The sequence below is a fragment of the Vicia villosa genome, linkage group LG6, assembly GCF_029867415.1.
Source record: "Vicia villosa cultivar HV-30 ecotype Madison, WI linkage group LG6, Vvil1.0, whole genome shotgun sequence".
Classification (NCBI taxonomy): domain Eukaryota; kingdom Viridiplantae; phylum Streptophyta; class Magnoliopsida; order Fabales; family Fabaceae; genus Vicia; species Vicia villosa.
The window spans coordinates 97,635,846-97,658,798 of NC_081185.1; the positions used below are offsets into that span (position 1 = coordinate 97,635,846).

The 22,953-nt window shown below is 39.3% G+C and overlaps 2 protein-coding genes across 2 annotated transcripts; both read right to left on the reverse strand.

Moving 5' to 3' along the window:
* Window positions 1–431: 431 nt before the first annotated feature.
* On the reverse strand, window positions 432–947 carry LOC131614194 (uncharacterized). The gene has a single exon (XM_058885816.1). The coding sequence runs from the start codon at window positions 945–947 to the stop codon at window positions 432–434; it is 516 nt and encodes a 171-aa protein (XP_058741799.1).
* Window positions 948–20,888: 19,941 nt separating this feature from the next.
* On the reverse strand, window positions 20,889–22,697 carry LOC131614195 (uncharacterized). The gene is made up of 2 exons (XM_058885817.1): window positions 21,512–22,697; window positions 20,889–21,385 (listed from the first exon to the last, which is right to left on the reverse strand). The coding sequence occupies exons 1-2, from the start codon at window positions 22,695–22,697 to the stop codon at window positions 20,889–20,891; spliced, it is 1,683 nt and encodes a 560-aa protein (XP_058741800.1).
* Window positions 22,698–22,953: the final 256 nt, after the last annotated feature.

Consider the following 22,953-nt stretch of genomic DNA (forward strand, 5'->3'; position numbering starts at 1 on the left):
ATATTGTAATAATGACCGGCAATGAAATTTATTCGAGAAAAAAATAAGATTGAGAAAAAACTTCAAAATTGAACTTATAACATTTTATAATTTCAAACTTATGTCTAGAAAGTAAAAAATTGAAAGCCAAACTTCAGCATACTATAATATTTATATTAAAACACGACTTGCATATGCAAGTATAAAAACGACGACAAAGTATAACTATACATAAATTTAACAAGACTAAAGTAAATAATATGAACAAGTTATTAAATTCTTGATATATTGATATGTAATTTACTTTCACTCGATGAATAAAGTAAATAATATGAACAATTTATAAAATTCTTGATATATTGATATGTAATAAAATCTTCAATACTTTCACTCGATGAATAAAATCCATAAAAATCAATAAAACCCTATAATAAGAAAAGAAGTCTTCCAACCTAAAAAGAGATAAAAGCATCAAGACATGCATATTCAACTTGCTTAAGAGTAAGTGGAAAATTACTCCAATTACTCAATGTAATTTTCTTTGGTTTCTCAGTCTCTATACCACCAACACGAAGAGCCAATGTTTTAAGCCCTGCAAATTTCAAAGCTTTGTCACTCATCTTTATTGCAACAAGTGTGCGAAGATCAACAAAGCTTACAACACGCAAGGAGAAATCTCTAAGAAGCTTGTCCACGTCGTCTTTGATTCCAACACCGACAAACTTGTAGTTTTTGTTGCCCAAAAAATTAATGAGTGATTCTGGAATAAATGAGGCGTGTAAAATTTGAAAAATAAGACATTCTCCACCGATGCAAAGTTGAAGGACAGCAGTCGTGTTTGGCATACCGCGACGTTTGGCGAGGAGACATTCAACATCCAACCCGACGATGACGTTGTCGCTGTCGTTGAGGTAAGGCTTGATGCTTAAAAGCCATTTGTCGACCATGGAAGGAACATTTGTAATCATTGTGTGAATAATGAAAGAGTTGAAAAAAACATCATACTTATTGTGTGTTTTGCAAGGGAGAGCGTAATCAAAAGTGGTGATGGACATTTTGAATTTGTAATGTTTATGATGCCCTAGATAGCTATTGAATTTGTAATCAATAGTAGTAGTATATATAAGGGTGTTTAGTCAAAGTATCATTTAAATATTCTGATTTTTTTTTTTAAATTAACCTAAATATTTTAACATATTTATTTTGATACTATTCATTCATTGTTATGTCAAGAAATATCTATTGATTGTTTTTCTAAATTTTTAATCAATCGCATCATTTGGTTATTCTTAAAAATCTTTATTTTTTCTGAAACTGACATAAATATTTTAAAAATTATTTTGATACTGTCCATTAATTGTTATGCATAAAATATATCCATTAATTGTTTTGCTAATTTCTTTAGTCAACGTATCAATTGATTATTTTTTGAAATGAACATAAATATTTTAACAAACTATTTGTGTAACACCCATATATAAAAACATACATCAAAGCATATAATTATATATGAATCCAAGTATTTGGTACTGAAATACCAATAAGTTCCTAGTCAACACATTATACATATTAATGCCCTAATACAAATATTCTACACAATGGCATAATACATACAAGATGTTCAAAATGAAAATACTAAGAACTAGATCAAACAATGATCTCAAAAGAACTCCACAACGGAAGCTTCGCCATATCCAAAAGAACATAAGGAACAAGGAAATCAAACTGCTTTCTCCTTACCCTTCGCGGAACCTGTAGTACCTAAAATCAATATATAATGGGGTGAGATACAAAATCTTAGTGAGTTCCCTATCCTATGGATCCTCTCAGTTTTACAAGGTTCTAGCCTATAAGTCTCAAGTCATAAAAGGAACTAGACCTTGAGTTCACACACTAACATTATATGGAATCATACTTAGAGTTCAACAACTCAAACACAAGATTACTAATCGGAAACCAATACCAAGGCATCCCTCTATTCCCGTCCCCTTCTACGTCTAGGAGGTGGCACGAGTCATGGATCCTTTGGAAAATCTTGACATACGAAATGGATTCGGATTCATGAGCCTTCCCCCATGAATCGTCACTTCACATGGTCCGTACACCATCACAAGTCTCTACCCTTAGGTTCCATTCGTACACAAAAGCGGGAATCAAACCTGCCAAGATTGTTAGTGCCTCTCTGCACAGTGCCTCTCTGCACATAAAATGCCTCTTAGCATTCAAAGAAAAAAAAAGAATAAAGAAATACAGTGGTTCCGATTAATACATCATACAATGGTGATCGCTCACGCAAACCACTAGGCATGTTAGCCTTTCCTCCATGAATATTCAATTACACGTATGTTCCATATAATGTCTCATCCTAGGTTTTCCTTGTTAAGTTACATATACCTAACAAATCCTAGTTTTCCTCACTTATCCGTTATTCATATAAAATGAAGTTATTCAACCCTCTTTGATATAATATATATAACAAAGGCATACCAATCCACCTGCAATAGGACTCAACCTAACGATTAACATTATTTCTATAACAATGGCAATTTATCACAATTATAGGGTACATATTCGTCATACCAAAGGCATACCGTCCACATGGTTCCGAACGATAAATAACCCAAGTAATCAAGCAAATCGACTCTCGATTAAATAATTCTCCTTTGATCCCAAAACCTACACTACTAGAAAGTACACGCTTCTAACTTCCTACCACTTCGAACGATGATTAAAACCGAGTTACGGTTCAAAAGTTATGGTCGAAACAGTTTTATGTTATTACACTAAATAATTGGTTAAGAAGGCTTCAGTTCGCGCCGCGCAACAGCTAGGTCGCGCCGCGAACCGTCTGGCAGTAGCAAACCTCACCAAAATCTCATGGTGTTCGCGCCGCAACTAATGTTCGCGCCGCCAACCTCAGGCAGTGGCAAGTTGTCGCACGCTCGCGAAAAATGAACAGAGTCGCCACCAATATATTTATCCCATAAGGGAAAGGAATACCAGGAAACCTAACAAAGGAAGGAACAGGGTCTTGCGACCAGAGAATCAAGGTACGGAAGTCGGTTACGCAAGGGGAAGGTATTAGCACCCCTCGCGCCCATCGTTCTCGATGGTATCCACCTATGTTTGTTTCTATCTAAAGGGTGTGTACTATGTCTATGTCTACATGCGAATGAATGCAAAAGAAATACGGGGAAAAGAAGGAAATATTTACAAGTGTGCTCGTTCAAGCCCCGCGACTTGATGCCTACGTATCCTTTTCAGGAATCAGAGCGCCGTAGTTCGGCTCCATAGTTTTTTTTTGTTTTGTGTTTTTTAGTTGGGCGGCGTTAACGTTCGCGCTCTTGCACGAGGGGACAGCCTAGGATGCAATGGAGCGGAAATAACGATGCCCTTAAGAAAGCGAGAGAAGAGAGAGAGAGAGAGTTTGAGTGTTTCGAGGAAATCCCTTAAGCAAGGGAAACTCGAGTTACTCTTTGGTTTGTGTTTTTTAGAGGTTGGGAACTTACGCCTGAATGGAACCCTTAAGCAAGGGAGCCCCAAGCACTCGAACATCCCTTAAGCAAGAGAAGTTACAAGCTTCCATTCCCTTTTTATTAGTCAAAGTATTTATTAGTCATTTTTTATGAGTTTTCTTGGTATTTTTTAATGGGAGATTTATTCAAGTATTTTTAGAGTGGATTAAAGTTGAAAAGAAAAAGAGCTAGCCTAAGAAAACTAGCCTAATATGAATGAGGGATTCTACTTATTATTGTCATGGTTTCTACCTAAGGTTAGGAGTAACGGAACATGAAAAATAAAGCAAAAAGTGGAGTAGTGAAAATAGCATAAAAGCGTGAAATCGAACAATTCAAAATATAGCATACAGGTGAATTAAAAGTACTATTATTTTTTATATTGATTTTTGTGAGAGAAAAAGAGTTCTAATCGAGTAAAAAAACTAAAAACAAATAGCCTAAAAGCTACTATCTTTTATATTTTTATATGTCAAAAATATGAGTCAAAAGTTGGCATTAAAGCCTCAAAATGATTGGTGAGAATTAGTTCTAGCATCTAAAAGAAAATCAATAAAAATTCTAATAGAATAAAAAAACAACTAAATGAAATAAGGCCAGGGAGGTGCACAAGTGAATATGATGGTGCCAATAGTGGCTGGGCGCAGGCCCATGGAGGCAGGCCCAAAGAGGTTTTTTATTCAGATTTTTTTTGCAGAAAAAAATAGTGTTATGGGCCAAAGGGGGGTGCGGATTAGTAATTGTGGCCCATGATATTATGTTATTCAGATTTTTCAATTGTTCCTCAACTACCCAAATTTAATTAAACAGAAAGAGGAATTAGGGACCTCGTATTCACCTCTTCCCAATCCGACCCTATCTCCTTCGTCCTCACGATTTCCGGCGAGAGTCTCCGCCGTGAGCCATCGATAACTCCACCATAGTCTACCTCCGCTCCCACTCTCCTCTATGCCCTATCTCCTTCTATTTTTTGTTGTTCCCCCCCAAAACATCTTTGATTCAAACAGAACTCAGAATCCCCAATACGAACCCTAACTCACCCAGATTGAAATCAAGTAGAAAGCTGACCCTAAACTCATTCAAACATTGCACCATGGAATTCAAACAACGATGCTATGCCATGAACAGAGAGGATTTAGGCTTACCTGAAGTGAGGAGTGTCGAAGAAGACCGGAGTGTGTCCTTTGCCGCTGCTTGAATCGCGAAGTAGACGTGAGAATGACCCTTGGCTCAGGTGCGTCTCGATTTTTCCTTTATGCTTTTTTCTTCTGAATTTCTGTATGAGCGTTGTGCGTTGAGCGATTGAGAGTGGCTGAGGAACAACGTAATAGGGGAGTGAGATGGTGAGGCAGGAATGTTGAGCGTTGACGGATTGAGGTTAAGCTCAGGTTTGGTTCAGAGCTTGATGCAGGCTCTAAACAACCCTGGTGGTGAGCTCTGAGTGAAGGGATGGGAATTGAGAGTGTTTGAACTGAGGTTTCACAATCTTTCCTTCAAAGTCTGCAAGCGAGACAATGATGGTGATAGTGCTTAGGTGTCAGCTTATGGGTGGAGTTGGTTTTATAGGACAATGATTGGGCAATCATTAGGAATTTTTAGATGTGGGACTCAGGTTTACAACTTGCAATGCTTTTTTCTGATTTTTGAGTGTGGGACTTTGTTTGCAGCATATTTTTGATTTCTCGGATGTGGGACTCGTATTTGGTTTTTTCCTGATTTTTGAGTGTGGGACTTTGTTTGAATTCGATTTTTCTGTATTATGCAGGGGCTATGTGCATTTGAAACTGTCATGGATTGTTAATGGTTAGGATTTGTGAAGCTTGGATGATTAGGAATGGGTAGGTTAGTTATATGGCAGTGTTGGCAACTAGCTTTTATTTTGGGTTTGATCATGGTTTTCTGTATGGATATGTATGTGTATGTGTTACATGTATGAGTCAATTGCTTGTGCGGAGCTGTAGTAGGTTTTATCTATGGAGTTATGGTGTGGACTGTATATTTGCCTTCTCAAAACTGATACTGATGTGGTTTATTGGTTAATGTGAATGTATGTGCTGCTGTTTTTCTTGTTTATGCAGGTTGAAGAATGGGAGAGATGGAAGGGATCGGATTGAAGAAGAATGCGAGGAATTGAGAGAAAGATGATGAAGATGCAGTTATTGATTGATGAAGAGAGGAAGATGGAATATGTTCCTGAATTTTTGAACTGGTTTATGGATGTTAGTTTGAATTGAATAGGGTGATACGAGACTGTGTTGTGTATTGATGTAGGATTGGTTAAATTGTGAGCAATGGGGCTGACTGGGCTTTATGGGAATGCTGTGTGAATTTTGTTTGGTTGAATGTGGTTTAGAAAGGTTAGGAAATGCTCTAGCAGTTGGTTTTGTATTGGATTTTCTGTCTCTTTTCCAGTTGATTATGCACGGATGCAGTATGACTGTTCCTTTTGTATTTGTTCACTTTTTGTCTCAATGATTGATTGCTTGAACCGTATCTGAATGGCACTCTGGTTGTGGAATTTTGGCTCTGAATATGATAGGTATTGCTTATACTCCCCTGCAGGATTCAAATACATTTGCGCCACGGATGCGGATTCACTTGGTTGAATGTCCCACCTGGACCGAGATCAGAACACAGAGTATTGCAAAGATGAAGTTTGCTAATCATGAGGAGTGATGGATGGTAAAAGTGTATGTATGAGTATTTTTTATGTAATTTGTTGGTTATGAATGAAGATGTATGACTGAAGCATGGTTCTGCTTTATGTAGGTATTCAAATGGGGCAGGTTAGTATAGGCATGAAATGAGATTATGAGAATGGTTAGTTTTGAGAAGTTAGGTTGTTAGTAATGAGATCAGTTAGATATCTTTTCTGGTTAAGTTAGAAACTATTAGTAGAAAACAGTTAGAGGTTAGACAAAAAGGGATAGTTAATTAACTGGGTATTAATATAGGTTTTCTTATGGCTGCACAGGTTTTATGAAGAGGCTAAGTACTCTGTCTTGAGTCATGTTATGTGTTGGCTGAATATGATAATGCATGGCTGTCTGTGTATGCTTCAGGGACTAGCTTTGCTAACCAGGAATGTATGAATGCTGCAGCTTGAAGATCCGGACAGGACTTTAGGATACTGACTTTGCATAGATCCTTTTTGTATGAATTTCTTCATGTATGTATTTGTGATGATTGGGGCTTGTAGTGACTTCGAATTGTAAATGTAACCGACTTTCGGGGCATATGTACATGTATGAACAATTATTTTTGTGATGAATGTTGAAGTTACTTGAATGATGAGTGAATATGGATTTTGATGAGGTGAACCTTGGATTGCTTGAAAGTGATGAATACCATTTGAGAGAATGATGGGGCCTTTGTTAATTTGCACCTTTCTAAACTTATGAATGAAAACAAAACTCTTCTTTGGGGCCCTTTTCTTTTAACATAACTTGTAATTGGCTTGTAATTCCACTAATGAGCGGTATCCTTTAAATCGTCACAAAAATAGGGAAATAAACCCTTAATCATTGAATTTGATGAATATGAACGAAGAATAACTTTGAAGCTTAATGAAAAGGAAATCCACAATATTCATGATCCACAACTCTAATTCCATAATTCAATCACAGAAGAACCCATTGAAACAAGTTTATCTGAAGTAGGGGCCCCAAAGCCATAAAGGAACCTCAAGCTTTCCAAAATCATCGATCCCGTGTTTTGTATTGACTAATGAATGCATGACCTATGTTAGATGACCTAATGGAAGGTATGCAGATGAAATGCGAAGCTAAAGCCAGTTAGAAGTTAAGGGGTAGGACAAATTTGGGGTATGACAGCTGCCCCTATTTAATCGTCTTAAACTCGAAGGTGAGATTGACGCTAGTCTTTCGAACGTTCGAGGTAGAAGAAGATTAAATATCAAAGTACCAGAAATTTGTCCTAAAGAGAAGATGGTGTACATGATATCCTTATTTTTTGTTTTGATATCTGCTGGGGAAAGAGGAATTTATTTTTGCTTTTCTGGTGGAAGAATATACAGTGAATAGTTGGATGAACGGTGATAGCTTGTGACGTGGTGGCGGTGCCGACACGGGGTTTTCAAAGAGAATGGTTGTATGAAACAATGATCGAAAGAAAAAGACCTCGTGCGATTTACGACTCAACGTCAGGACTGAAAGGAATAAGATCTCGTGGCGATCTATGACTCAACATCGAAAGAAGATCTCGTGGCGATCAACTCGTAAATAGAAGAAAAGGGAATAAGATCTCGTGGCGATCTTATGACTCAACATCGAAAGAAGATCTCGTGGCGATCAACTCGTCAACAGAAGAAAAGGGAATAAGATCTCGTGGCGATCTCATGACTCAACATCGAAAGAAAATTTCGTGCGATTTTCCACACTTTGGAAAGGAATAAGATCTCGTGGCGATCTATGACTCAACATCGAAAGAAAATCTCGTGCGATTTTCCACACTTTGGAAAGGAATAAGATCTCGTGGCGATCTATGACTCAACCTCGAAAGAAAATCTCGTGCGATTTTCCACACTTTGGAAAGGAATAAGATCTCGTGGCGATCTATGACTCAACATCGACTCGACATCGAGGGACAAAAGAATACATTGTGTCAGACACTCATCAGAGATTGAAGATACCTCGCATCGGCACCGTGGTTGGAAGAAATTAGAAATGTAGTAGCAGATATCAATCGGAATTTGTAAGGACAACCTTTTATGTGGGGATGTATTATTGTCTTGACTGGGTGCGGATTTGTATTATCTGGCTTATGCTTTGTATGCATGTTTGAATTTTTCTTTAGCATAATGCTCCATTTTCATGGAAATGCTACGCCTTTTTATAGATGCAACATGAATGCAATGAATACTATATGCAAGGTGCGAAATAAAGGCTTTGGTGAGGCAGAGGAGTGGGATCATTGGGGTCCGTTGCTTGTGATCTTGAGCCATCATCGAGAGTTGATATTGGAACCCTACAGTACCAAAGATTATTGGTAACTGCGTTGAGGGTTGGAACATAGCCCTGCTGGGGATGAAATGATTTTGCTCGACTTTCCTTACATCCTAAGCTGCTTGGGGAATCACGAGCTTTGAGAGACCGCTCTTCGTCTGTCATATGGAAGAGGGATATGGACCTTTTCAGGTGCCCCATGCTTGCCAGTACTGATGAATTATACTCTGGAACTTTCACGTGGGATGAGGACGACTTTTATGACACATCATGAGCCAAGATGATGGCTAGAACCTGCAACCTGCACAGAAAACAACGTTTGGATGCAAATGGTGCCCTTTAGAACACTTTTATGTTTATGTAACATCATGTTTCGTTTTGATTTTGTGATTATTGCCCCCACGCTTTCAATGCCATGTTTAATAACGAATTAAATCACATCTCGCATGCGAAAAAGAAAGAAAGAAAGCTTTTGCATCAAAAGATCATTTTATTGATGGAATGCCTGTGAATAGGTGTCATACCCCAAAATTTGCCCACCATTTTAAAAAAAGAAAAAAAATTCGAAATTATTTTCAAAATTGGATTTTTATAAAATCTTGGATTCATTTACATTGACATCCTGAATTTTACAAATATTCGATTTAAAGTCTATTTTAAAAATATAATAGTTTACTCTTAAATTGTTATATTTTAATAAATAGTGAAATATTGACTGATGCTTCATAAACTTTCAATTGACTTTTTATTTTGAATAAATAATATAGCACAATTGGTAAGGAAGCAAGGTTTGCAGGTACAGGGTCTCGGGTTCAAATCCCACTTTTGACATTTTTCCTTTTATTTGTTTCTAACTTTAATTTTAATTTTATTTCAAAAATCACAAAAAAATTTATTTTTTTATTATTTAATTGAATTTTCGTTTTTTTAAATTAAGCATTTTTTTTATATTCAATTTTATGCTTTTGTTCATTTTTTATTCAAAAATAACCAAAAAATTATAAAATAAAAAATGATTTAGATGTTATTTATTCAAATATTAGATTATTTTAAATATATATAATTAGGTAGCTTTTTTTATAATTATCATTAGCTTTATTTTATTATTTAGAGATTTTCAATTCTTTCCAAAACAGTGAGCGGACAAAATCATTCAACCTTCCAAAACAACCTCAAGACAAAATCTTCAAATATTGAAAGAAATTAACACCGTAGACAAAGCTCATCATAATATCGGTTAATGTGTTTGTTCAATACCATTTGTGACATAGTTTCAAGACTATAAGGGGGGCTAACAATCCTAACCTGCAGGACCACTCTCACGACAACTCATTCACGTACATAGTCACTAACCCTTAATTTCAACCAACTTTTTTCGTTCACTTCACTGCACTACAATATCACTACCATAACCAATTCACAAACCCTTTTTTTTTTCCACAAAACCTCAAGGCTTAAACAACCAACCACACAATAACAAACCTGTTAATCATCAATCCAAACAATCACCCCACCATTCATAAAACAATTCACTCCAATAAATCTACCATTAACAACAATTATAACACTAACCATAATCTGGGAATTCAAAATCAACCATGCTTCCATCATGAATACTAACATTAGTAGTATTGATTTTTAACAATTAATATTATTGGTTTTAATTAACAGCAGTATTATTAGTTTTTTTTGTTTCATGAAAGTTACAGGATACAATTGAAGGGGTGCATCCCTTTGGAAGAGAGAAGAGCAGCAAAATGGATTGGAGAACACAAACCACCACCGCGAAGATCTAGATCCACCGCGGCCCAGACGAAATCGTGAAGCACCGGCCGCCGCAAAGCCACCCGTTGCGCTGCACCACCGGCCTCCGATCTCAACCGAGTACCATCCTCATTCAACCTCCGACCAACCCCATCATCGTCGCCGCTTTCGATCCGGTAAGTTTCTCTCCTCTCCAATGGATTGTATGGTGTTACTTAATTTCATGTTGTTTGAATAAAATCAAGGAGAGAGTGTTGTGTAATTTTAGGATGAAATTTGGTAAAAGAGAAAGAGTGAAAAACAAAGAGGAATGGGTTGCTGGCTTGCTGCTGCGTTTCAATAGCTTCAAATCTAGTGACATGATATGTGTGTTGTAATAAGCTATGCCATGTGTCGATTTTTTATTCAATGATTTTAAGTTTTGAAAAGTCAAATAACAATTCTAGTTTTATCAAAATAAAAAATAATAATAATAATTATAATAACGTAAAAAAAATATATCTTTTTCATGTATTAGTTTTTTCGTTTAGTTTTGATTAGATTTTTTTTATCTTATTTGAATTTAGTTAATTCAGTTAAGTTTAGTTAATTAGTTTAGATTTTTACTAAAATAAAAATAAAGAAAAACATGAAAGACACTTTCTTTTTACGTTAATTTATTTAGATTAGTTTTTTTTTTTTAATGATTTAATTGTTACCATTTTATCAAATTAATTTTGTTTAATGTCATCATCGAAAAATCCAAGAAAATACTAGAGAGCCTTATTCATTTTAAGTATTAAAACAAAAAAAATATTTTAATTACATTCTTTCTTTTAGAGTTTTGATATATTCAATTTTATATTTTCTTTTGCCAATTGTAATTAGTATTTGTTAATATTTTTCTCACTCTTCAAACATCATTTTCCTATATCCGTACTAACACTTTCTTGGTTCTTTGTGAGGTACTATCTCGAGTCTATGGACTATGGTGAACATTTGCGAATTCCTTTTATAGCTTGTTAATTTTCGTACATATTTTATTTTCACTTTAAGTTTTATTTGGGTTTTTAATAATTTTTATCCCCACTCGTAAAAATGTAATCCCCATCCCCAAGCTCATGTAATAGTGTAGGACTTTACATTCCGCACTTTAAATTTCTGTACATATTTAACTGCTAGATGTATGTTAATAGGATTGTATGACAAGATAACTTAACTCAATCGTTAGCTCACTAACTTCAAGATTAAATAACCGAATACAACGCACTTGCACTCATTCACCTCTAGGGTACTCCCCTCTTGGCTGCCTTACGAAAAATTAAAAGGTCGTGTCCCTCGAAATGTAGAGGTACCCATTAGCAAAGGTCCCTCGATATAAAATCGTCACTAAGTCCCTCGATGACCCTCGATTGTTGCCTACGAAAAGTGATGATCGTTCCTTTGAAATTGCTAAGGGTACCTCTACCTGTTGCCTTCAACGACCTCGATGACCCTTCGATGACCCGCACGTCCAATATAAACAAGGATTTCCTACTTCTATATAGTATGGATAATCCTAGGAATTTTAAAAGGTATAGAAAAAGACCAACTATTTAGGGTAGTGCTCTTAATATGCCTAGCTTAATAAAAACATCTTTTCAAAACTCTTTCGAAAAACTAAGGCTACGCATTTACGCTAAAGTCCTTATGCCCCTTTTCAATTCAAAACAAACAAACAAACATGAGCTAAGCAAATTAAGAGCCCGTAGAAAACTACGGATGAAAAGGGTGCTTACACCTTCCCTTTTCATAACTTACCCCCCGAGCCCGTTTTCTTCCAAAAGGTCTTTTTCTGTACTTTTTACCTTTCCTAACATTGGACAAAGTAAAAGTCGGTGGCGACTCATGCTCACCGCAACATTGGTTGCTTACAAAAAGTCAGTTCACCGAGTTACAATAGGCTTCTGTACAGGGGAGGCAACTCCTAAATGAGGTAGTTGCGAAAAAAGAAAATAAAATGCAAAGAGTAAAATGGCAAAGAGAAATGCTCGGATTTCCATTAAAACTGATATTGCTACAGTTCCCATATCCTTGATCCTCTCAATGCTTTGCTTCAGAAGGGTAACGGTTGGATTGATCCGTCTGTTCTGCCAAGGGCGTATAGTGGTCTTCGTGAAGGATATTCAGACTACAGCCTCTCGCTTTTGATCCCTAACTTTTGCCTGGATCGCCCTTTCGGGTTTTCAATCCAGCGGGATGCCCCTTTTTCCCTAAGTCGCCCTTTCGGGTTTTCAACTTAGCGGGTTATTCTTTTTGTTTTATCCCTAATTTTTGCCCAAACCCTTTTGGTTTGCCGGGATGCCCTTATTTTTGCCTAGGTACGTCGACCTAGCGGGTCTTTTATGCGTAGTATTTTTTGACTGAGTCTGAATTGACTGGAAGCAGAACGTCTTCCCCATCCATCTTTGTCAGGATTAAAGCACCACCTGAAAATGCTTTCTTCACGATGTATGGTCCCTCATAGTTGGGAGTCCATTTGCCCCTTGGATCGGTGTGAATTGGCAAGATCTTTCTTACGACTAGGTCACCTGTGTGGAATTCTCGAGGCCGAATCTTCTTGTCATACGCTTTCTTGATTCTCTTCTGATACAACTGGCCATGGCAGATAGCGGATAAGTGTTTTTCCTCAATTAGATTGAGATGATCAAGCCTCGTTTGAACCCATTCTGTTTCATCGAGTTTGGCGTCCATCAAGACTCTCAGCGAAGGAATTTCCACTTCGACAGGTAGTACGGCCTCCATGCCGTAGACAAGAGAGAAGGGAGTTGCCCCAGTTGAAGTACGGACAGAAGTTCTATAGCCATGCAAAGAAAATGGCAACATCTCATGCCAATCTTTATACGTTCTAACCATTTTCTGGACAATCTTCTTTATATTCTTGTTAGCAGCTTCGACTGCGCCATTTAGGGGTGTAATCGGATCGGTTTAGACCGGTTTTTGGTCAAAAAAAGGTCCGAACCAATAATATCTTCATCGGTTTGGTTTGGTTCGGTTTTTAACATTTTTAAAAAATAGAACCGAACCAAACTAATCAGTTTGGTTCGGTTTGGGTTGGTTCGGTTGATCGGTTTTTAATATTTTTGTCAAACATTATATTCATCAATGTATTTTTCAATATTGTTTTTTTTTGGTATATTTTATGCTATTATTTTTTAAAATAATACATTTCATGTTATTTATTTCATGCTCTAATTTTTCAAACAACTTACAAGTTGCACTTAATCCATATATGAAACAATGACATAGTTTCATTCCATAATGAAATAAATTCACTATAAAAGTTGAATCTTGATATCGGAATGTTGGAAATAGATTTGAAAGTTTAACAAATAGAACACAGAAAAACACACATCAATTAACATGTTTCCGCCTTAAATACACATAAAACTATTTTGTAACAAGACTAGAAAGAGTTTTGTTGAAGAAGAAATTAGAAAGGTAAAAACAAATATGAAAATTAACGAAGAGAATTTGAACCGGAAGAAGGATACCATAACATTTATGATTTTTACTTTATATGTTTGGAGTTTAACTCTAAATGTGTGTTTTGCTTAAAGGAAGAAAGTGAAAACAAAGATGGAGAATGGTTGGAAAGGTACAAAATTTGAGCTTAATGAAGGGTGGAATAAAGGACTTAGAGCGTAATTATTTCCATTGGTTCGGTTCATCGGTTTGGCGGTTCCTAAAAACTAAAACCGAGAACCGAACCAAACAACATCGGTTTTTATTGGTTTGGTTCGGTTTTAGAACCGAACCATAAACAATCGGTTTTATTTTGGTTTGGTTTAGTTTGGATTGTCGGTTTAATTGGTTTTTTCTGATCCGCTTACACCCCTAGCGCCATTCATCTTTGGCCGATAGGGTGATGAATTGTGATGTTCAATCCTGAACGCTTCACACAACTCTGCCATCATCCTGTTATTAAGATTGGACCCATTATCAGTGATGATCTTGTTTGGAACCCCATATCGGCATATGATCTCCTTCTTGATGAAGCGAGTAACGACTTGCTTGGTTACGTTCTTGTAAGAAGCAGCTTCAACCCATTTGGTGAAGTAGTCGATAGCAACAAGAATAAATCTGTGTCCATTTGAAGCTTGTGGCTCTATCCGTCCGATCATGTCTATGCCCCACATAGCAAAGGGCCAAGGCGATGTCAGGACATTCAGAGGAGTCGGAGGAACATGAATTCTGTCAGCATACACTTGACATTTGTGACATTTCTTCACGTACACATAACAATCACTTTCAATCGTCATCCAGTAATATCCTGCTCGCAAGATCTTTTTGGCCATAGAATGTCCACTGGAATGAGTTCCGAAAGATCCTTCATGAATTTCCCGCATGATCAATTCTGCTTCGTGTCTATCCACGCATCTGAGCAAAACTGAATCATAGTTTCTTTTGTACAGGACGTCTCCTGACAAGAAGAATTTGGATGCTAACCTCCGAAGCGTTCGCTTATCACCAATCGTAGCATCTTCGGGATACTCTTGCTTCTCAACATACCTCTTGATGTCGTAATACCATGGCTTTTCATCATACACATCTTCAGTAGTGAGACAATGGGCAGGGAATGCATGGGCAGGTTCCTTGTAACGGAGGATCGTTATGTCCGACATTTCTTTAGGGGAGCTAACTCTGAACATGGCCGCCAAAGTAGCCAAAGCATCTGCCAATTGATTTTCCTCTCGGGGGATGTGATTGAAAGTGATTTCCTCGAAAGCGGGCAGCAACTCCAAGATATAGTCCTTATAAGGAACTAAATTGGGGTGTCGTGTTTCCCAATCACCTCTCACTTGATGTATAACCAAGGCAGAGTCCCCATAAACCTCAAGGATCTTGATTCTCATATCAATGGCTGCTTCGATACCCATTATGCAAGCTTCGTATTCTGCGACATTGTTCGTGCAATCAAAGCATATTCTAGCTATGAAAGGGATGTGAGTTTGACGAGGAGAAGTCAAAACTGCCCCAATACCATGGCCCATAGCATTTGATGCACCATCGAACGTGAGAGTCCATCGCTCTCCTGGTTCGGGTCCTTCATTATCATCTAGTTTCATGATATCTTCATCAGGAAAGTCAAACTTCATTGACTGATACTCTTCTAATGGCTGATGAGCAAGATGATCTGCAAGGACACTTCCTTTGATAGCCTTCTGTGTGACATACTGGATGTCGTATTCTGATAAAAGCATTTGCCATCGGGCTAGCCTTCCTGTAAGAGCCGGTTTTTCAAAGATGTACTTTATCGGGTCCATTTTGGAGATCAATAGAGTGGTATGAGTCAACATATACTGCCTCAGTCGGCGAGCAGCCCATACCAAAGCACAGCAAGTTTTCTCGAGTAGTGAGTAGCGGGATTCACAATCGGTAAACTTTTTGCTCAGGTAATAAATGGCGCACTCTTTTCGACCAGACTCGTCATGTTGGCCCAACACACACCCCATAGATCCTTCAAGCACAGTTAAGTACATAAGAAGCGGCCTCCCAGGAACCGGAGGCATGAGAATTGGTGGTTCTTGGAGATACTGCTTGATCTTTTCAAAGGCTTCTTGACAATGATCATCCCATCGGATATCTTGATTTTTGCGCAGCAACTTAAAGATGGGTTCACAAGTGTCAGTGAGATGAGAAATGAACCTGGCTATATAATTCAGTCTCCCAAGAAACCCTCGAACTTCTTTTTCATTCTTCGGTGCTGGCATATTCTGTATTGCTCTTACTTTATCAGGGTCAACCTCAATCCCTCGTTGACTCACAATGAATCCAAGTAACTTTCCTGATCGCACTCCAAAAGTGCACTTGTTTGGATTAAGCCTCAACTTGAATTTTCGCAAACGAGCAAACAGTTTCTCAAGATATACCAAATGTTCCTCCTCAGTTTGGGATTTTGCAATCATATCATCGACGTACACCTCAATCTCTTTATGGATCATATCATGGAAAAGGGTCACCATCGCTCGTTGATATGTTGCACCCGCATTCTTAAGACCAAAAGGCATCACCTTATAACAATACGTACCCCACGGAGTAGTAAAGGTAGTCTTGGTCATATCTTCGGGAGCCATCTTTATTTGATTATAGCCAGAAAAACCATCCATGAAGGAGAACACCGAGTACTGAGCAGTGTTGTCGACTAGCACATCAATATGAGGCAGAGGGAAATCATCTTTCGGACTTGCCCTATTCAAATCTCGGTAGTCAACACACATGCGTACCTTTCCGTCCTTCTTGGGAACAGGTACTATGTTTGCAATCCAAGGAGGATACTCACACACGGATAAGAAACCCGCCTTCAACTGTTTTTCGACTTCCTCCTTGATTTTCAAAGCCATATCAGGTCGAGTTCTTCGTGGTTTTTGCTTTACAGGCGGACATTCTGGTTTGAGCGGTAACCTGTGCATAACTATGTCCGTGTCTAAACCAGGCATGTCTTCATATGACCAGGCGAAGATATCAACATACTCTCGAAGCAACTCAATCAACCTTCTCTTTACATCACTTTGCAAAGCGGCCCCTATCTTGACTTCTCTCTTTGCTTCTTCTGAACCGAGGTTGATGATTTCTATGGCTTCTTGATGCGGCTGAATAGATTTCTCCTCTTGTCTCAAAAATCTTGCCAATTCCTCAGGGACTTCGCAATCTTCCCCACTATCCTCATCAGCTTGGTCAATTGGATTCTCAAGGATATTAAGACGTGGAACTGTAACATTATCATTTTCGGTGGAATTCGAGCCGGATCTGCACGATGGATGATTTATGCCTTAGAATGCATCACATAAAAAGAAAGAAAAAAGAAAAAGCTTTGCCATTTTTGAAAAAGTTTTTAAAGTAAAAACAAAAATGAAAGAAATGGAACAGTAATTGCATGCGAAGATATGATTTTCATTCAATATTAAACAGATTGAAACAACATGGGGGCCCTTCTTTGTACAAATGGTCAAAATGCTTAGGGCGAAGCATATGACTTATCGAAACAAGAAAATTACATCTCCATAAAAGTGACTCTGGGGATGTCCAAGATAGTCCAATTGTTGAGCTCCTGTCCAGGCGCAGCATGGCAAATGAATTTGGAGAGATCTTCTTCATCATCATCATCCACGGCGCGAACTTGACTTCCAGAACTGGTGCTTGCACTGACAAACACTTGAGAAATGGGGGGAATCACCTTCTTTCCAGGAATTATGCTGAGCTGAGTAGAAGAGGATGGTTGATACCCAAGGCCATACTTGTCTCGCTTCTCATGAACATCAATCAGCTTGCCCCAGGCACTATGGGGAGTACCAGCTTCTAAGAAGGCCTTAGCATCATTTAGAGACGAGAGGGGTGCTCCGAGTTCCTTCTTATTCTCAACCACGGGGAATTTATCAACCGACACGATCTCTAAGGCCTGAAAAGGTGTCTCTTGTACCTCTCCCTCCACTTCAACATAACGGTATGACGCCAGATTGTTGACAATCAAATCCTCTTCACCAGTGATCACAACAATCTTGTCATTCACAACAAATTTCAAACACTGGTGGAGAGTAGATGTCACAGCTCCAGCAGCATGAATCCAAGGACGACCCAAGAGGCAAGTGTATGAAGGGTTTATATCCATAACGTAGAAGGCAATGTAGAACATGTGAGGACCAATCAAGACAGGCAAATCAATTTCTCCTTCTACGGACCTTCTAGAACCATCAAATGCTCTGACACTCATAGTGCATGGTCTCATCATAATCCCATCCATACTCAGCTTAAACAAAGTGGCCTTGGGCATCACATTAAGAGAAGAACCTGTATCAATCAGAACTCGAGACAACACAGCATCCAGACACTTGACGGAGATATGCAATGCTTTGTTGTGTGCTCTACCCTCAGGTGGAAGTTCATCATCAGAAAAATCCAAACAATTACCAGCAGCAATGTTGGTCACAACCCCTTCAAACTGAGGCACGGTAATGTCTTGAGTCACGTGAGCGGAAGCCAGAACTTTCATCAGAGCATCACGATGAGCTTCAGAATGTACCAAGAGAGACAAGATGGAGATCTTGGCTTGGGTCTGATCAAGTTGGTCAATCACTTTGTAATCGCTCTTCTTAATGATCTTCAAGAGCTGCTCGGCATCTTGTGCATTACGTGTTACAGGAGGATCAACAGCAACTTGCTTTCCTTTTGCTTGTGTACTAGCCTCTTTATTGGTCTCTTTAGGAAGTGGTGGAGGGGCAGCAAAGATCCGACCACTACGGGTAATGCCACTAGTGCCAGTAATATTAGTGATGCTCGAATTACCCACTGGAGGACAATCATATTTCTTCCCTCGAATATACACGGCATTATAACTCCAAGGGACAGCCTTAGAATCATTCACAGGAGAAGGAACAAGAGACGAGGTTGGAGGAGTCGAAGGAGTACTTGGAACCTGAATAACCAACGGAGTCCTCGGAGCTTGAACGACCAAAGGAGTACTCGGAGCATGAATGACCAAAGAAGTGTCCCGAGTCTTTGACATTTCAGCAGGATAGTAAGGGATCTCTAAAGTGGCCACATCTTCATTAGGAACAACCCTTTCCACCCTAAGGACGCCTTCGTCCATCAGCTTCTGGATTTCCTCTCTCAACCTAGTGCATTCCTCAGGATTAGAAGAACATTGCAAACAGTAGTCATGTAGTTCACACAAAACCTTTTGTTGCATAAGATACTCTCTGACAACTGCTAGCGGCATCCTAACCTCATTAACATCATTTACCAGGATCTGATCATCACATAACTCAATAGCATTGGTCGTACCAGCATGAGGAGGCATAGGATTATTCTGCACATTGGGACCAGTGGGGGCGAATGAGATAAGCTTGTCGTCAAGGAGATCCTGAACCTTCAATTTGAACGCTCTACACTTTTCAATAGTATGGCCTGGAGCCCCTGAATGAAATTCACATCGAGCATTAACATCATAACCAGGAGGGAGAGGACTAGGCGGAGGCCCAAGTTCACGGAGTTGTACCAATTGGCCAGCAAGCAACTGAGGGAGGAGTTGGGCATATGACATCGGAACCGGATCAATACGCCTATCTTGGAATCTTGTTCTTTGTGGGCCCCTTTGACCTTGAGGTCTAGGGTTCTGCTGACGATTCTGAGGAGCAGCAGCCTGTTGTTGTGGTACGAAAGGCTGTTGGGGTGCCATCCATGGTTGTGGGAGAGCGGCAGCATATGCCTGGGGGACATATGGACCGGGAACAGCATAAGGCATCGGATAATAAGGAGGTGGAATAGCAGAATATGCAGGAGCTCGGCTTTGGTCAACAGAGGCAGTGCTAGTCTCACCTTCCTTCTTCTTCACAAACCCAGAATACGGCTTCTTACCGTTACCACTTGAGGTGCTAGGAGTAGTGACACCTTGAATGGTACCAGCTTTGACGCAGTTTTCAACCCTCTCACCAATGATGACCACATCCGAAAAGGAAGGAGAAGTATTACTAACCATGTGCTGAAGATACGGCCCTTTCAGAGTTCCCATAAACAGATCAATCAACTCACGGTCCAGGAGAGGAGGTTGGACACGAGCAGCAAGTTCACGCCACCTCTGGGCGTATTCTTTAAAGGACTCTTCAGATTTCTGTGACATATTTTGCAGCTGTGCACGGCTGGGGGCCATAGCAGTATTGTAGTGGTATTGTTTCAAGAAGGCGTCAACAAGTTCTCCCCAAGTACTAACATTAGACCTCTCGAGCTTCATATACCACTCTAACGGGGCTCCAGTGAGACTATCCTGGAAGAAATGCATAAGCAGAGGCTCATTCTCAGCGTGGGCGGCCATCTTACGGCAGTAGGAACGAATGTGAGTTTCTGGATAGGTGACTCCCTTGTACTTATCAAAATCTGGCACCTTGAACTTCGGGGGAATAACAATCCCAGGTACCAAGCACATAGCAGCGGTGTCGAAACTCGAAGTTTTAGCAACTTCAACAGCTTTAAGACGTTCTTCAAGAGCTTGGTACATCTTAGCAGTCTCAGTCAACTCAGCAGTAAGATCATGTTCAAGGTCAATAACCTCGTGGTGGTCATCCACTACCTTCGGTATCCCCTCAGCAGGAATCTCCTTAGTTTTCACCCCTCCATCAGCAGAATTGGTAGGAGTGTCTTTGATCAACCCAGCAACGCTCTTTCTGAGCTGTTCTTGCCCTTGGACAACGACATGAAGAGTCTCCATAAGTTGGGTCATTCTTTCCCCCATAACATCCATATCCCTACGGAGGGCAGCTTGACTCTGTTCAAATTGATCCATGATTCTCTCGTTGCTCCTGGTGCGGTAAGGATGTAAGAAAGTCAGCTTCGTCGTTGGAAAAGAAATCTGTTGTTGGAAGGGACCCCAATTAGAATCTGATAAAAAAAACCTAAAAATGCAGTATGATATGAGTGCATGGGTGCATGTGTGCATGTTATATTATTTTCAAGAATTTTTGGCTTTGTCTCGAACCAACACCACAAGATAATGAGAAATAACGAAGCGCAACCAAGATAAACAACCATAATCCATTAATTCCACAACCACGTTTGAAGTACAAAATATTCTGCTCTCATGAGCCAACAATACAGAAAATGGAAATAAGAACCCCATCCAACAAGACTGGTGGTGATTCTATAACAAAAACCAATACTAAGCAGGATCTCCCATGTCCAAATGGCGAAGTGGGCTATCTCCAATGTTCTTATAGCTCCAAGCCTTCATTTCTTCAAACAGCTTTTTGGTCTCAGCATGGGTTGGTCTTTTAACAACTTCTTGAATCAATAGGTCCTTTCTGAAGTGCATGGTCTCCAAGTAACGGCTTCTCAATTCCCAACCTCTGGCTTCCTCTTGAGCTTGAGTATCACTTTGGCCCTTTTCCTCCATTCGACCCTTCAACTTGCGAATCTCTTCATAACACCCCTCAATCTTTGCCTGACGTTCCAGAAGGAGCTTGTCTGCTTTCTTTCGACGGGCTTTCTCTGATTTGGCTATATCAGTCTGGATTTGGAGCCTTTTTGTCAATTCCGCCAACTGATCCTCATAATGCTCTTTGATCTTCCTCTCTTGAATTTTAGTGGACTTGGGATCGACAACCACTCTCGGCCTCTTCTGAGAAGTGCTTCCCTTGGCGTACAACTCTTCAAGCTCTATTTCTCTCATTTTCAACTTATGAAGGGCAGAAAGCTTCTCTTGCCTATCAGTATTCATCTTAACTTGCATTGTCTCCATTTGTTCAGTCAATTTCCGATTCTGCTCAACAGTCTGATTATAACGAGGCATGGAGACAATGTTGGGTTGTGCGCCAACAGGAGGGTACAAAGGATCCTTAATAGGGAAAGGCATTCCTTGGGTATTAGCCACAGTTTCGACCCACCTAGTATAGTCTTCATAAGTCGCACAGTCCCTTTGACCAAAATGCTTCTTGTCTCTCCAACAAATGTTCTTCCAGGCTTGTACAGCTTCTGCCATCTGCCCATTGTCGGTGACCACATGATAGAAAATGTTCTCAGCTACCTCAGATTGCTCAGGAGGATTGACGAAAGCATACCCATAAGTTCTCCTAGCCAAGACGGGATTATAATTGATCCCACCTCTAACACCCATGAGGGGCACATTATTGAACTTTCCACAACTCATGATAACCTCCTTGTCTTCCAAAGATCTGTTATACCATACAATGTCTTTGGCTCTAAGTCCCATAATCCTTTCAGCCCATTTAGAGGTGTGCCTACTATCGACGAAAGCTCCACGTTCAGGCAAATGTGATCTGAACCAACGGTATAGCAAAGGAGCAAAACATCTGACCAAACCCTTCTTTTGACGGTTCTTTTGATGAACTGAATGATAAACATCCCCCAAGAGTGTAGGAACAGGATTCTGTAGAATGAACAAATGGATTGCACTCATGTCAACAAAATCAGGCACGTTCGGAAACATTAGGATACCGTAGATACTTAGAGCCAGGATAGCCCTAAAAGTGTCCCATTCTTTCGCTTCAGCAGCATCACACCCTCTTTTGACCAGGAACTCCATATGAAAACCCTGACATCTTCCTCTCTCGGAAAGATTTGCATCAACAACTGACTTGCTCAAATAAAGAGCCTTGGAGATTTCAATAGAAGTGGGAGCCTCCATGGTGCTATAGTACGGAACTTCCCCCTTCTTGATCGGAACACCAAGGAAAAGAGAATATTCTTCCAATGTGGGAATCAAAAGGTAGTCAGGGAACGTGAAGCAACGGAGAGAAGGGTTGTAGAACTGAAGCAAGGTATGAACTCCTTCTTGCTCGTATTTGGTGAACGGCATCTTGAGGAGACTCAGAATATACCCATACTTTTCACGGAACCTGGTTGTTTCATCCGGCGTGATCTTCTTAACCAAACACTCGAGAGAATCCAGATTCGGATTTAGAAATGTGTAAGAGATGTTGCGACTACCAGTCTTCAATGGAGGAGCCATGAGTTGGTCGGAGACAAAGCCAAATGTTCCTGAAAATAAATAAACATGCATGTTAAATGATATGGTGGAATGCATTTCATCGGGAGAATCCTAAAGTCCATTCGTAATTGCATATTTTCTTTTCTTTTCCTTTTGTGAAGTAGAATATTCTCTTTTTCTTTTCATTTTCTTTTTCTTTTCTTTTTATTTTTGAAGTGGACTTTAGGATTCTCCTCAAATGAAGTGAGGTGGATGCAGTAACATGATGTGTCATGGT